The sequence below is a fragment of the Oryx dammah genome, unplaced genomic scaffold (genome assembly GCF_014754425.2).
Source record: "Oryx dammah isolate SB20612 unplaced genomic scaffold, SCBI_Odam_1.1 HiC_scaffold_8, whole genome shotgun sequence".
Taxonomy (NCBI): domain Eukaryota; kingdom Metazoa; phylum Chordata; class Mammalia; order Artiodactyla; family Bovidae; genus Oryx; species Oryx dammah.
In genome coordinates, this window is record NW_024070192.1 from 40,034,813 (window position 1) to 40,048,484 (window position 13,672).

The 13,672-nt window shown below is 50.7% G+C and overlaps 2 protein-coding genes across 3 annotated transcripts in view; one reads left to right on the plus strand and one right to left on the minus strand.

The window, feature by feature from the left end:
• Nucleotides 1-9: 9 nt before the first annotated feature.
• Nucleotides 10-6,570, plus strand: MRM3 (mitochondrial rRNA methyltransferase 3). 2 transcript variants are annotated; one of them, XM_040243835.1, is made up of 4 exons: nucleotides 10-345; nucleotides 602-846; nucleotides 1,886-2,053; nucleotides 4,179-6,570. In XM_040243835.1, the coding sequence occupies exons 1-4, from the start codon at nucleotides 32-34 to the stop codon at nucleotides 4,712-4,714; spliced, it is 1,263 nt and encodes a 420-aa protein (XP_040099769.1). In that variant the 5' UTR covers nucleotides 10-31; the 3' UTR covers nucleotides 4,715-6,570. The 2 variants fall into 2 exon arrangements, with proteins under 2 accessions (XP_040099769.1, XP_040099770.1); XM_040243836.1 differs by lacking the exon at nucleotides 10-345 and having other exon boundaries at nucleotides 702-788.
• A 5,184-nt stretch (nucleotides 6,571-11,754) lies between these two features.
• Nucleotides 11,755-13,672, minus strand: part of NXN (nucleoredoxin) — a 161,330-nt gene continuing 159,412 nt past the window's right edge. The window contains exon 8 of the mRNA XM_040243834.1: nucleotides 11,755-13,365. Within this exon, the coding sequence (XP_040099768.1) occupies nucleotides 13,183-13,365 (183 nt within the window). The 3' untranslated portion in view covers nucleotides 11,755-13,182. The remainder of the gene's footprint in view (nucleotides 13,366-13,672) is intronic.

A 13,672-nucleotide genomic window follows, 5' to 3' on the forward strand; every position in this document is an offset into this window, starting at 1 on the left:
TTTCGTGACGCAGCACACTGGGCGGGGGAAGATGGCGGCGCTGGTGAAGCGCGTGGGATGGGCTACGCGACCGTTGCTGCCGGTGGTGCAGGCTTGGGACCTCGATGCGCGGCGCTGGGTCCGGGCATTGCGGCGGAGCCCCGTGAAAGTGCTGTTTCCATCTGATGAGGCTGTGGAACGGAAGCTTGATCCCGGGAAACAGCCTCGGAAGGCGGCGGCAGAGGCCGGTCCCCGGGAGCAGCGACAGAAACAGCAGATTCAGGGGCCAGCATCCCAGACCCCCAGCACCTGGGAAGAGTCGGGGCTTCGCTATGATAAGGCTTTCCCTGGAGACAAAAGGCTAAGGTGATGTGTTCCCGAGGCTTGTCGAGTTTTCTCTTTTCTCCTCAGTCCTCATAGCGAGAGCTTGACCTCTTTCCCTTGCGTTGGAGGACTTTCTTGCAGCACACCTCGCTGGTTTTTATTATGCACAGAGGGCAGAATAAGCGTCTAACAGTTCGTTTGTTTCTTTCACTACGAAGCTCTTCATGTCTGCTAGAACTCGATGTGTGTCCGTAATGAGGATGTTGGTAATGACCTATCTTTTTGTTTCCACCCACAGCAGTGTGATGACCATAGTTAAGTCCAGGCCATTTCGAGAAAAGCAGGGGAAGATCCTGCTGGAAGGTCGTAGGCTGATTGCAGACGCTCTCAAGGCTGGTGCTGTGCCCAAAGTTTTCTTCTTTAGCCGTCTGGAATACATAAAGGAGCTGCCCATTGAAAAGCTGAAAGGTGTTAGCCTCATTAAGGTGAAATTTGAGGATATCAAGGATTGGTCCGACCTGGTAACACCACAGGGAATAATGGGTCAGTGGTTGGTTATTCACTGTGTTTGCAGAAAGGGAGACTTGGAATTATTTGTTCATACTTGTCTCAGGGCAACAAATTTAAATGAAATTGAAAATATTACTGAGCCTAACCTTTTCTTACAACAGTTTTCAAATCTGTGAATCTTGTATTTTAAGTGGAAACTGAAGCCAGTTTTCATCATTTGTATTGTGAGTTTTTATAGTCTGCGGGGAATAATCACTCCTCCTCAGACCTTATGTTTTGGGGGTCACTTCAACCTTTAATGTCCAGTTAAAACTTAAGAAAATGTTGGGAATTCTCTGGCAGTCCAGTGGTTAGGACTTGGTGCTTTCACTGCCTGTGGGCCCAGGTTCAATCCCTGGTAGGAGAACTAAGATCCTGCAAGCCGCTTAAGTGCGGCCAAAAAAAAAAAGAAAGAAACTAGATTACAGAATAATTACATAGAGTGTGAGTGAAGTGACTCAGTCATGTCCAACTCTTTTCGACCCCATGGACTGTAGCCTACCAGGCTCCTCCCTCCATGGGATTCTCCAGGCAAGAGTACTGGAGTGGGTTGCCATTTTCTTCTCCAGGGGATCTTCCTGACCCAGGGATCGAGCCCGGGTTTCCCGCATTCCAGGCAGACGCTTTAACCTCTGAGCCACCAGGGAAGCCCCAAATAGAGTGTGATTTTACTATAAAAGAAAAAGCACTTATATATGGGTAGATGGACATACATGTAGGGAAGTGCATGGAAGAAGTTCTTTTTTCTTTTTTTTTTTTAGTGGCTTTTTTTTTTTTTTTTAAATTTTTACTTTACAATTCTGTATTGGTTTTGGCATAGATTGACATGAATCCACCACAGGTGTACTGAAAGGATACATTACACTATTGAAAGCAGTTATGAAGGAGCTGGTGGGGAGCACACTGAATTTTTTCCATCAGGATGTTTACATGTATGTAATTACAAATACACCAACAGTGATAAATAACCAAAATGTCAGATTACTCCCCATACCCACATCAAACACATGAATCACATTTCTTGTTTCCTCAGGGATTTTTGCCAAACCTGACCATGTTAAGATGACATACCCTGAGACTCAGCTTCGCCACACACTGCCAATATCGTTGATTTGTGACAATCTCCGTGACCCTGGGAACCTGGGGACAATTCTGCGATCTGCTGCTGGGGCAGGCTGCAGCAAAGTGTTACTCACCAAAGGTAAGATCGCCTGTCACTGGGTGGATTAGGTGGCTGTTTGTAGTGAGCTGGCTCCGTGGGCAGATGTGTATGGATTTGGTTCTTGGATCTGTCCCTTGGTAACTCTGTGTAAGTGAGCAGCGTTGCGAGCATCAGTTCCCTTATCTGGAAAGCAGGCGTAATAGAATCTACCTGGTAGGGTTGTTCTGAGGATTAAGTGAGATGAACATCCAGTACTCAGCACCATGCCTAGCACACTGATTCTTGTTGATTATCTTTAAAATTATTTTGACACCTGCTAGGTTTTTAAAAGAACTTAAAATTAATTAGGGAAGATATAGATGCCGGTTTTAACACTTGGTTCTGTCCTCTCATCATAAAGAGAAATTTGTAGCCTTGGTTCCAAACAGACTTGCCTGACAGTTGGGACCTGTCTAATAGACCTATTACAGCCTGGAAGGAGAAGGAGGGAGAGGATCATCCATCAGAAGCAGTGAAGCTGCCATTCGGTGTAAACAGAAGTGGTCCCATTGTTGAGACTCGCCTGTATTGCTTTTCCCAGCTCTTTCCCCCCATCACCCTTCCCTGGGGTGCATCTCTCTGCCAGCATGAAAGTCAGGCTCGGGGTCCCTATATCCATACCCCACTCACCTGCTTCACTGTTGAGAGCTCTGAGAGCAAGTATGGTTTGGGGAAATGGACCTGTATCACCCAGGCAGGCGGTTTCCACGTTGTTGCTGGTGGCTGGTATGGGAGAGGTAGAGAAAGGCGGGGAACATCTGATGTGGTGCCCAGCGTAGAGGACCCGAGGATGAGGGGGAATCTCAGCTTGTCCCTTACTCCTAACTGGGTGGAGAAGTCAGACTAGATGGCACCTCTTCTTCCCTGACTGCTAGCTTGGCACACAGCCCACCTCCCAGCTCTTGTTTCTCACAGTGCTTGGGAGAGCCTGTGGTTGGGGACCCACGTAGACAGTGTTACCTTCTCCATGTCTTTTTTTCCTTTTTGAACTTGGTTTGCCTACTTAACCTTTCCTGAAGTTTGACAGATTACCTTCTAAGATAACTTACAATGAGGAGATGTGTGCTGACAAGTCAGGGAGGGTAGTAGATACATGGTGCCCCAGTCCTGCTGTCTCTTGGCTTGTAGCACTGGGAAGGGCCACGTGTTTGCTGATGCCCAGAGGCAGTTGGGTTTAGCACGACTGCAAAGACGGGGTGTGTGCAGGACAGGGCTCTGGCCTTGGTTTTCCCCAGGATTGCTGTAATTTCCCCATCACTAGTGTCCTCCTTGCTCCAGTCCAGATTCAACATTGAAGCCAAATGGGTCTTTCTAAAATATAAACCAGATTATGTCCCTATTTTGCTTAAAGTGCTTTGGTGGCAGTATATGGTCTAGTGGGTGAAACCCTAAGCCCTGGGCTGGGCACACCACCCTCCTTTCAACTGGCCCTTTCCTGCCTCGTCTCCCACCTCACCCCATTAACTGGCTCGATTATCACACTTGCAGTGTTCGGACTGTGGCGCGACTGCCGCTTCTGTAACTCTCCTCTGCCCTGGTCTTTCCCTGACAAGATCCTGCTGTCCTTCATGATGCAGCTCAGTGCCACGTTCTCCCGGTGGTTTTCCCCGATTGCCATGCTGTGCACAAGGGTTTTCTGTTACCCTGTTTATGCTTTTTTAACTTGAGTTGTTACTGATAATATAGTCACCTGCTGAAATGTCATCCCTTCACCACCGCCCACTCTATGACAAGCTCCTTGAGGTTGGGGGCGTCCAGGCTCTCCCATCTCCTGTCCAAATGTCTGGCATGTGTGTGAGAGGTTTTTTTTTGGCCATGCTACATGGTTTGCAGGATCTTAGTTCCCTGATGAGGGATCCAACTCATGGCCCTTTGTAGTAGAAGTATGACGTCCTAACCACTAGACTGCCAGGGAATTCTGTGTGGTGAATGTTGAAGGAATGAATAAAATCTGTTACAGCACTTTGCTGGACGCTGCTACAGTTGGGGAGGCAGAGGTCCCGGCCACCAAGGCCACGATAGGACATTTTTGCTTTATCCTGATACAGGATTAATCTGACTTCCTTCAAAGTCCCCTTGTCTGGGAAGGTTGGTAATCTTAATGGGATCCTCTTTCATTTGCTAGGCTGTGTGGATGCCTGGGAGCCCAAAGTGCTGCGGGCAGGTATGGGTGCGCACTTCCAGGTGCCCATCATCAACAACCTGGACTGGGAAGCAGTGCCCGACCACCTGCCTGCTGACACCCGCGTCTACGTGGCCGATAACTGCGGCCTTTACGTGCAGGCCCAGGCCCAGAGGTCTAACAAGGCCAGTGACTATGGCTGGGTACGTGACCAACGCCCGCTGAAGTTTCATGAGTATGAGGAAGAGGAGGATCTAGAGAGTGGAGCGAGTCAAGACTGGCTCCCTGAACTCGAGGTCCAGAGTTACGACTCAGACTGGACAGAGGCACCGGCGGCCGTGGTGATAGGTGGGGAGACCCACGGCGTGAGCCTGGAGTCCCTGCAGTTGGCCGAGAGCACAGGGGGCGGGAGGCTGCTGATCCCCATCGTGCCCGGCGTAGACAGCCTGAATTCAGCCATGGCCGCAAGCATCCTGCTCTTTGAAGGCAAAAGACAGCTGCGGGTGAGGGTGGAACGCCTGAGCAGGGACAGGCATTAACACCGAGAGGAGGGCGTGTGGAAGCCGTCTTCAGCTTGAAGTTGTCTCTGGTGACTGGAAAAATAAGAGCTTCCATGACTTTCTGCTCAGCCTCAAAAATAAGGAAGGTCAAAATTCCTCCTGAGGTCTCCCATCTTCCCGCTGATTTTTATGTGTGTGTGTGGGGGTGGGTAAGAGACAACAGAAGTGCGTGCGCCTCGTGGCTCTTGTTTTTAAAAATTGTCCACCAAAGAGCACCTTTGTGCCCAGAAAGTTGCTGAAGGCATCATCCTGGGCAGGAGGACCCCTCCCTCCACAGCTGCAGGTGCTTGCAGTCAGGGAGGGCTGGTCAGAGTGACCAGGTTTGGTCACTTACTCCTCTGATCGTTGGTCAATGGAAAGTAAGCCCCTGCCAAGTGCAGACCAGCAGATTATGTTAAAATGCTTTATTTATTTCAATGTGGTAGGTGGGTCTCAACGCCCATCTTTTCATCTTTGGCCTAGTGGTGAGGACATTGCTGAGAGATTAATGACCCAGGAAGCTAAGGGTACAGGTGATGGCATTCAGTAGTAGTAATAGTGGTTCTTCTGGCTCGGCTGTGTTAATCTCTTTGATTGTTCATGCAGGCCATGACTTAGACACTGTTTATGTATGACAGTTTTTCTCCCCAATTTCTGGTGAAACAGGTGATTTCATCTGTTGGTATTACACCTTCTTAGCATCTCTGCAGATATCTATTTGAAGACTCTCAGTTCAGAAAAGGAAAAAAGTTTTTAAATCTTCAGCTTAACCCTGCATCTCTCAACAAAGCCATACTCCTTGTAATAGCTTCCTGCTGTTAGTCCTGCTTTGTGTAACCCTTTTGGTTAAATGGAATGACTTGTTTACATTAACCCTTCGTCCAGCATAAACAGAACACCAGTGTTCTTGGTGCTGTATGAACAGAGGCTCCTACACGGAGAGGGGCGGAAGCCCTGAGGATGAACACTCGGGGCCGTTGAGCCCACAGCTCGGCAGCAAGACCCTGCTGTTCTTCGCTTAAAACAGGGCAGACTGAATCCTTACTGAGCACCAGTGTGGTGTAGCCAGGGACGTGAGGGCAGGGGCAGGCGGTGATCACTGTAAGTCACTATGGGAAGCGAGGGGTGGGACTAGAGTATGGGACTGACTGACTTTTAAGCAGTATTTTTCAGCCACAGAGAATATGGTTGAAGACCGAGATGCCAGCAGTGTAGTGTGAGCACCTCCCTTCCATATGGTGGCTCCTGCCTTGATTGGGCTTCCTTGGGAGCCCCTCAGCTGCTCGTCACGGAGGTCCAAGGAGTTGCAGCATGCCCCAGAGAAACTAGGGACCTCTCCTAACCCCTTCACCTTGCCCAGGTCCCTGGTAAACCAAAAGGTCATGCATGGCTGTGCCTAAGTGGCCCCGGTGGGACTGCTTTGTTATGTTGGAGAGGAGTGGGTTTTGCAGGAACAATCTCTTTGGTTGGCTGTGCTCTCTCAGGCTGACAGGCTGGAAGCTGCTCTGGTCTGGACCTGCCCAGAGCCCCACATAAATGTTGGGCGACAGTGGCCCCTGGAATGTTCTTGAGAGCGTCTATCCCCGTCAGCCTTCAGAAACTAGAAGAGCCCACAGCCTTTGTACTGTGCTGAGCCCACAAAGGCTGCGTGTGGCCTCCTCTGCCAGCTTCACAGCCACAATGCCTGCAGGTGAAATGGGGGGGGGGGACAACCCACAGAATACCACTCTGACAGTCTCCCAACACCTTGAAAAAGTGCTAAAGAAACATACATCACTGAAAGGAGGCTCCATGCCTTTTCAGCATGAAACCAGCCTCCTCTTATTTTTATCCCCAAATAAAAACCAATGAAAGAACAACACACCCTATATCTTGTCTTTGTTCAGAAAAACAGCACTGCAAAAGAGCACGCCTGGCAAGTCATTCTTCACCAGTTTTATCATCCTGGTTGTAAGAAGGAAAAGAAATTTGCGTCCCCTTCACTTTATGATCAGTGACCTGTATACCATGCCTTGTGAGTTCTTTATATATTTCTGGGTATAATTTAGCAGAGGAAAGGGGCAGTCTCCTTTTAAATGATCATGGGGGAGCAAGTGGTGGTGAAGTTTTTTACCTACTGATGGAAATTAACTATCTTGAATCCTTCTCAGTTTTTTTTTACCAATATTTATGTCACCATTTCCCCAGGAAACAGGGATGAAAACTGAGCAGCACATGACAAGTAAAGAACATGGCTCGGCTGAAAGAAGCCTTTAGAACTTCAGAAGGTTGGCCAAGCTGCCCCTTGCCTTTGTGCTGCATGTAGCTGTAGTGGTGGTGTCTGCCACAAGGGGGCAGTCACACCTCAAAACGACTCCCAGCGCAGAAGGGAGGGGTGGGGATTTCTCCTGGATGCAAGTTGTAATCAAGAGGATGGAGTCAAGTCTCCCTCCACCACCCTGGGCCTGTGGCAAGCTCAGAGTTGCTGCAGCGGGAGATCCACCCACATTGTCATTCGTTCTCGGCAAAAATCTTAAAGTACAGAAAGTTGGACCCAAAACGAGGAAATGGACAGAAATGGGAAGCAGCTGCTACAGAAAAAATCTAGCACATCTTTTTCCTTTGAATGGAGCCTCTAGGAAAGCAGCTCAGCAAACGCTGATGTCCCCAGGTTCCCGGAACATCCACTGGGAACCCGCCACCTTGCCCTCTAGGAGTTTCAAGACGGGGGAGGCATAAAAGCCCTTACTCCTCCCCAGCCTCAGCTGCTATCGCACCTTAGAATTTCAGTCATTCACAGACAAACCAAAGTGGGAAGGGCGGATGGGATGAATTGGTAGAGGGACGTACATATATAAGAACCTACTGTATAGCACAGCGAACTCTGTTCAGTGCTCTCTGGTGACCTAAATGAGAAGGAAATCTAAGGAATAGGGATATGCATACATGTGGCTGATGCATTTTGCTGTACCAGAAACACGGCAGTGTTACGCAATTACACACCAATTAAGGGGGAAAAAAGTCATGCAGGCCCAGAGGATAAGCCAACCTTGGGGAACTGGTTTCTACCAGCTTCACCTGGGACCTCCTAGCAGGTTCCCAGGGTTATTAACACCAGGTGTCACCACAGCCTGAGCCACCTTTAGCTCCACTTTTGTGTTATGTCACGCGAAGACCCCAGAAACACCCTGGCTGGTACTGAAAACCATCTGCTGCACTGTGGACCCCTGTGGGAGCTGACCACCTGGCTGGCTCAGCTGGAAAACGTGTTTTAAAGAAAACACTCATGTAAACACCTTTTAACTCCAAGATCTTACTTTACATCAATGAACATGCAAAGGAAATATGCTAGAAGCAGCCAGATGAACAGACAAGCTGATGTGCTGCTGTGGGTGACTTGACCGTCCCTAAAGCAGGGTCCCGAGTTACCTTGGAGCAACTGCAAGTACTGAAAGCCTCAGGGAGCCAGGCCGCTGCCCAAAGCATGTGTACCAAAAATCTGCACGTAGCAACGGCGTCAGTTCTGCCCTAGACACATTTGTAGGGAAGAGCAACTTCGTTCAGCTGAGGCCTTGAGGTTGCAGAGGTGCTAGTGCTAGTTGCTGAGTCGTGTCTGACTCTCTTCGACCCCACGGACTGTAGCCCACCAGGCTCCTCTGTCCCTGGGACTCTCCAGGCAAGAATACTGGAGTGGGTTGCCACGTCCTCCTCCAGAGGGTCGAGAAGATCCAGGGATCGAACCCAGATCTGCATTTCAGGTGGATTCTTTACAGTTTGAGGTACAGGGAAGTTGGAGAGGACCATCTCCACAGCTGCTGCTGCCTCGGAATTCAAGGAGAGAATACAGGTTGAGGAGAGACGAGGCTGCAGCAGGGTCTGGCCTCCCAGCCTTGCTTGCACCTCTGTGACTGCAGGCCCGGAGGGTGGTTTGGCTAGCTGGGGACTTCATATCCTCTAATGTCAAAGGCGATCTGGTTTGGGGGCCTGGGCCCTAACCATGCCTCCTCCTGTATCCCACTTCTAGCCCTGTGTGGTTGGCTTACTTGTGTGAGGCAAGCGCACCCAGGAATCAGACGTGAGGCTGGCTGCACCCTGCCCTTCAGGCTGGGGGACAGAGGCTTTCGGGAGGAGGCGTGTGATTGCATGGAAACCCAACAGCTCCTCAGAACCATCCTACCTAAATCTAGCCACACATTTTCTGACTTGGGAAAGTATTCCAGAAGGCCCAGGGGGTGGGACACAGGCTGAACAATGAACCATAATGACTTCTCTTTATGCTTTCACACTAAAGGTATATCCTGATGTCACACTTCCTCCAGTAGGAGAAATCCCAGCCATAGAGTAGACTCCATATCATACTTTCCTACATCTGAGCCTACCGTTTCCTGAAAAATATTCCCTCCTTCACACATGCACTGCTGCTGCTGCCGCTGCTAAGTCGCTTCAGTCGTGTCCAACTCTGTGCGACCCCATAGATGGCAGCCCACCAGGCTCCCCCGTCCCTGGGATTCTCCAGGCAAGAACACTGGAGTGGGGTGCCATTTCCTTCTCTAGTGCATGAAAGTGAAGTCGCTCAGTCGCGTCGACTCCTTGCGACCCCATGGACTGCAGGCCACCAGGCTCCTCTGTCCATGGGACTTTCCAGGCAAGAGGACTGGAGTGGGGTGCACTGCCTTCTCCGACACATGCACCACTTGCTAATAATGAATAGCCAATAATGAAGCTAACACACAAGAGCCATTTGTCTGCAGAGAACTTCCCCTTGAGCAACCTGCTTGGGGGAAAGCAGTGGGTGCTCAACAGGGGTTGATGTTGAACAAAGAGGGACTTAGGTTTAGGGCTCACTGAACATAGCTGCTTCAGGGTGAATGGAAGATCCTGAGTTCCAGCCCATCCTCGGTCCACACAGCAGCATCTGGAGAGAAGCTGCAGGGGCGCTGCCACAACCCACAGCCCTCATTTCTGTCCTGTTGAGGTCCCGGCAGGCAAGCAGGGGCCTGCCCAGGGAGGGGTGGGGGTTCGCAGTGAAACGATGCCCGCACCCTGGAGGGGCTGGACCAGGAGCTCACTCGGGTGCCTCCCAGAGCTGCCATTCCAGGGCCTCTCCACGTGGACACGCCTGTGTGTGTGTGTAGCTTTCCCCCTCCGGTGACCTTACTGGGTTGAGCAGATTCTACCATGTCTCTGTCGCTGCAGAATTCCCTTTGCTGCCCTGCAACAAGGCAGCAGCAGGAGAGAACAGCTTTTTAGTGTCTTTAATTAGGCAACAAGAAAAAACAGTCTGGCTCAACATTACCACTTGAAGCTTGGCTAATGCCAAAAACAGCAGAACAGTCTCCCTATACTCAGATAAGTGGGAGGCACTGATTCCAAGGACACACCTGAGGCTAGGGGAGCAACCAGACCCCCTACCCCATTCCTGGAAGAGAAGGTGGTTCTCAGTCACCCTCCGGCTTTTACAACTACCTGCTATACATACCTGGACTCCCCTGGTGGCTCAGATGGTAAAGGATTCACCGCAGTGGAGGAGACTCAGGTTCAATTCCTGGGTGGGGAAGATTCCCCTGGAGAAGAGAATGGCTACCTACTCCAGTATTCTTGCCTGGAGGATTCCATGGACAGAGGAGCCTGGTGGGCCATGGTCCATTGGGTCACAAAGAATTAGACATGACTGAAGTGACTGGGCATGCATGCCAGTATTCTCGCCTGGAGAATTCCATGGACAGAGGAGTCTGGTGGACTACAGTCCATGGGGTCACAGAGTCCACCATGACCGAGTGACTAACACATACATACATACCTATCCCTCAAACATACCTTTCTTTTTTTCTTAAGGAGATCTTTACTGTTGAAGATAGGTTAAAAAGATCTCAACTCCGTTAAAAAAAAAAAAAATAAGGGTAGAATCAGATCTGGAAGTCATTGTGCTGACCACAGACTTGTAACCCGAGGGTGGCATTTTTACAGCCACCATCCTGTCCCAAGCTGCAGGGCCCGGTTTCCTTTGCTGCTGGCGGAAGCCCTTGAATATGTCACAGCTGGTGTTTTAACCTGCTTTTAATTAGTGACCAGAATTTTAAGGTATTTTGGAGCTGCTTAGTAGGAATTAAGAAGCCACCCACTTCGTCTGCATCGATAACCTTTAAGATTGCTAGCATCTTGCACTATAGAGATTCTTTATTGGCGAAGTGACTCTCCCCTGGCTTTCCCCCTCAAAGCTGCCACTGTATAAACCAGACGTACCTTTTTAGTAAAACTTCCCACTGATATTAACCTTCACACCCCCTTCAAGAGGGGAATTCTGGTGGTGTGGGTCTAGTTGACATTAGTGGCAAGTTGTTCAGCTGGCCCTGTATGGGCATAGAAGGATCATAGATGACTTCATTATTCTGCTACAATGACTTATGAGGACTCCTCATTGGATTTTGTTCCTTTTGCCTCAGAAAATAAGTAGCTGCTGAGAGAGACCACCTTTCCTCCAAGGCCATCATGGCACAGGGCACAGACAGAAATCCCAACTATCCTCCAAGTGAGGTTGACCTCATCTTGTCTCCACCCTCCTATCTCCCCAAGGAGACACTGTCAGGTCTCCTGAAGCAGCCCCTAGTCCTAGGGGGTCGGACAGAGCCAGGTTTGAGGGTCTCCAACCTCATTCTTCACAGGAGGACCCCTGCGGGACTCCTGTGTTTCTCCACCTGGCCTTCTCAGGCTCTCTGAGCACGTGTTCCCTTGTGGAGGGGGAATGAGCATGAGTCCACAAGGATGCCTGTCATCTGAGACTCCACCTGCTGCCACGGCAAGTCAAACCCCAAGCAGTGGTGGCCAGAGCTCCTGCAGGGATCTGCCTCTGGCACTCTCATCCAAACAAGCATCCTGGCTTCTGAAGGATTCGACAGATGACCATGTTAGGGCTTGGTTCTCAAAAATCCTGAAGCACAGCTGCCAAGTACCCGGTGAAAGTCAAGAAGATCTTGTATGTGCCACCCACCCCCTCACTGCCCACCCCATGGAGCACAGTACAAGCCAGAAGATTTTTGTTATGAAGGACAGGAAAGGCCAAATGGTTGATAACATCCAGAGATGCCTGTTTTATTTCTTACTAGGTGATTGCATTTCAGGCTGGTAACAGTAAGAGTCTAATGACCAACTCAACTTGTCCCTCTGAACTACAAATGAACAATCCCACTCAGCAAGAAGCAATGCTGTCAACAGCTAATTGGAAGGGGCTGGGTTTTCCAAATAAATGGTTTTGGTTGGCTGTGAGTGGAGCCAGAGGTGAGGCCTGAGATGATCCGAAAGGCCCTGACACCTGATTGAGATAGACTGAAACCCAGGGAAGCCTTCTACCCCAAATCCTAAGAGCACAGCTGCTAGTTTCCTTTCTGTGGTCAGTTCAGCCCAAAGAAGGAGCTGAGCTGGGCTCAGCAGAGCCAACACAGGGCCCATTTTTAGCTGACCTGTCCTCAGCCTGCACTCCCTAGGGCACAGCCCTTTCTGCAGGTTCTTAGGAAAAAGCTAGGCTTCTGGCAATTGCTTGTCTCTTTTTAAAAGTTCTGCTTTGAGAAGAAAAGGAAACGCAGGGGTAACCAAGGGTGGGCAGAGGCTCCAGGGGCCCCAGGCCCGGAGCCACAGGGCGCTGGGGGCATGGTGCTCTTCTGGCAATGCAGGTCCACCGCCTCTTCTTGGGAAGATGGCCGAAGGGGAGAACTTACCAACAACATTCTAAGATGGGAGGGGCTGTCCATTTGAGAAGGCAGAAACTGGGGGAAGGTCAAGATCAAGGGAGAAAGAGCTCGAAGGAAGGAAGAAGCAGCTCTTTCTTATCACATGGGAGGGGCTCCAGCAAAGTCAGCAAATACTACGTGAACCATTACTGTAGCTACTCTTTCTCATCAGAAAAGAACACGTTACCTTTGAGGGCTGGAGCTCCTCCCCTGCCCAAGATACCGACTGACAAGCTGGTGTTCTCTTCAGGTCAAGACAGACCAAGTCACTGAGGAAAGGCTGTCCTGGCGGGCAGAAGTTCTGCGCCAAGACTTCGGGGGCCACGCCCCCAGCCGGCTCCACCTGAGCGCCCGCGTGGCTCTGAGCCGCTGGGGCTCTGCGCATGCGCTCTAGCACCCGCGGCAGAGCCGGCGCACCCAAGGTCTGTGCCCACTCGGCGTTAGAACACCCGGGGGCGCGCAAAATACCTCACCCAGAGCTAGCGACCAAGAGCGCGCTGCAGCCCTCATCCTGGACGGTTACGCCAGCCCCATGAATCCCCGAACAGAGTCTCCAAACACGGTGGTTTCTTCTGCTGCGGGAGAGTATGCGCACCCTAAGGTGCTAGCTGAGGAGTTAATGCAGAGAACAAGGCACCACAGAGAGGCTGGACACTTGGGTTGTGTGATTCGGAGCACGCTGGAAAAGTCCAAGGGTGACGGGAAGTGGGGGGAGGGGAGGAGAAGAATGAGTTTTAAATAAGGTCCCGGGAAGCTGGGGCCCCACTAGATGGGCTCTGGTTTGAGCTTTTCTGCTAGGAAGTCATTCACAAAGGCCTCCACAATGGCGGGGGTGATCTCCTCCACGTCCATCACATACTTGGCCCGGGCTGACATGTCCAGAATGGTGAGTAAAGGGGCAGCCTCGGGCAGGTTGGTGTAATCTCGCAGGGAGTCAGTCATGTCATCCTGGAAGTCACCAGAGGGAAAGAAAACCAATGAGTTGTCAAGAAAGAGGGCAGAGAATCCCCTGGGCCCGGACTCCCCAGACACCGTAGAGTTGAACCCCACCCCACCATCCTGGAGAGCCTCGGCCCTCCAGGCAAAATGGGCTCTCAGAATGGGGAGCAGGGAGGAGGGGATCAGGGGACCCTGCCCTACCAGGGCGAGGGGGAGCTGGTTCATCAAATTCACTCTCTGCATCAGCTCAAACCCCAGGCGAGTCATCTTGCTTTATAGCATGAAAGCAACTTTAACTTGTAAAAATGGGATGTCT

Excerpts from the sequence above, each read along its gene's own strand:
- MRM3 (XM_040243835.1), top strand. The coding sequence starts at position 32 with ATGGCGGCGCTGGTGAAGCGCGTGGGATGGGCTACGCGACCGTTGCTG. Across the intron at positions 847-1,885 it reads AACACCACAGGGAATAATGG|GGATTTTTGCCAAACCTGAC; the intron begins GTCAGTGGTTGG and ends TTGTTTCCTCAG. Across the intron at positions 2,054-4,178 it reads CAAAGTGTTACTCACCAAAG|GCTGTGTGGATGCCTGGGAG; the intron begins GTAAGATCGCCT and ends TTCATTTGCTAG.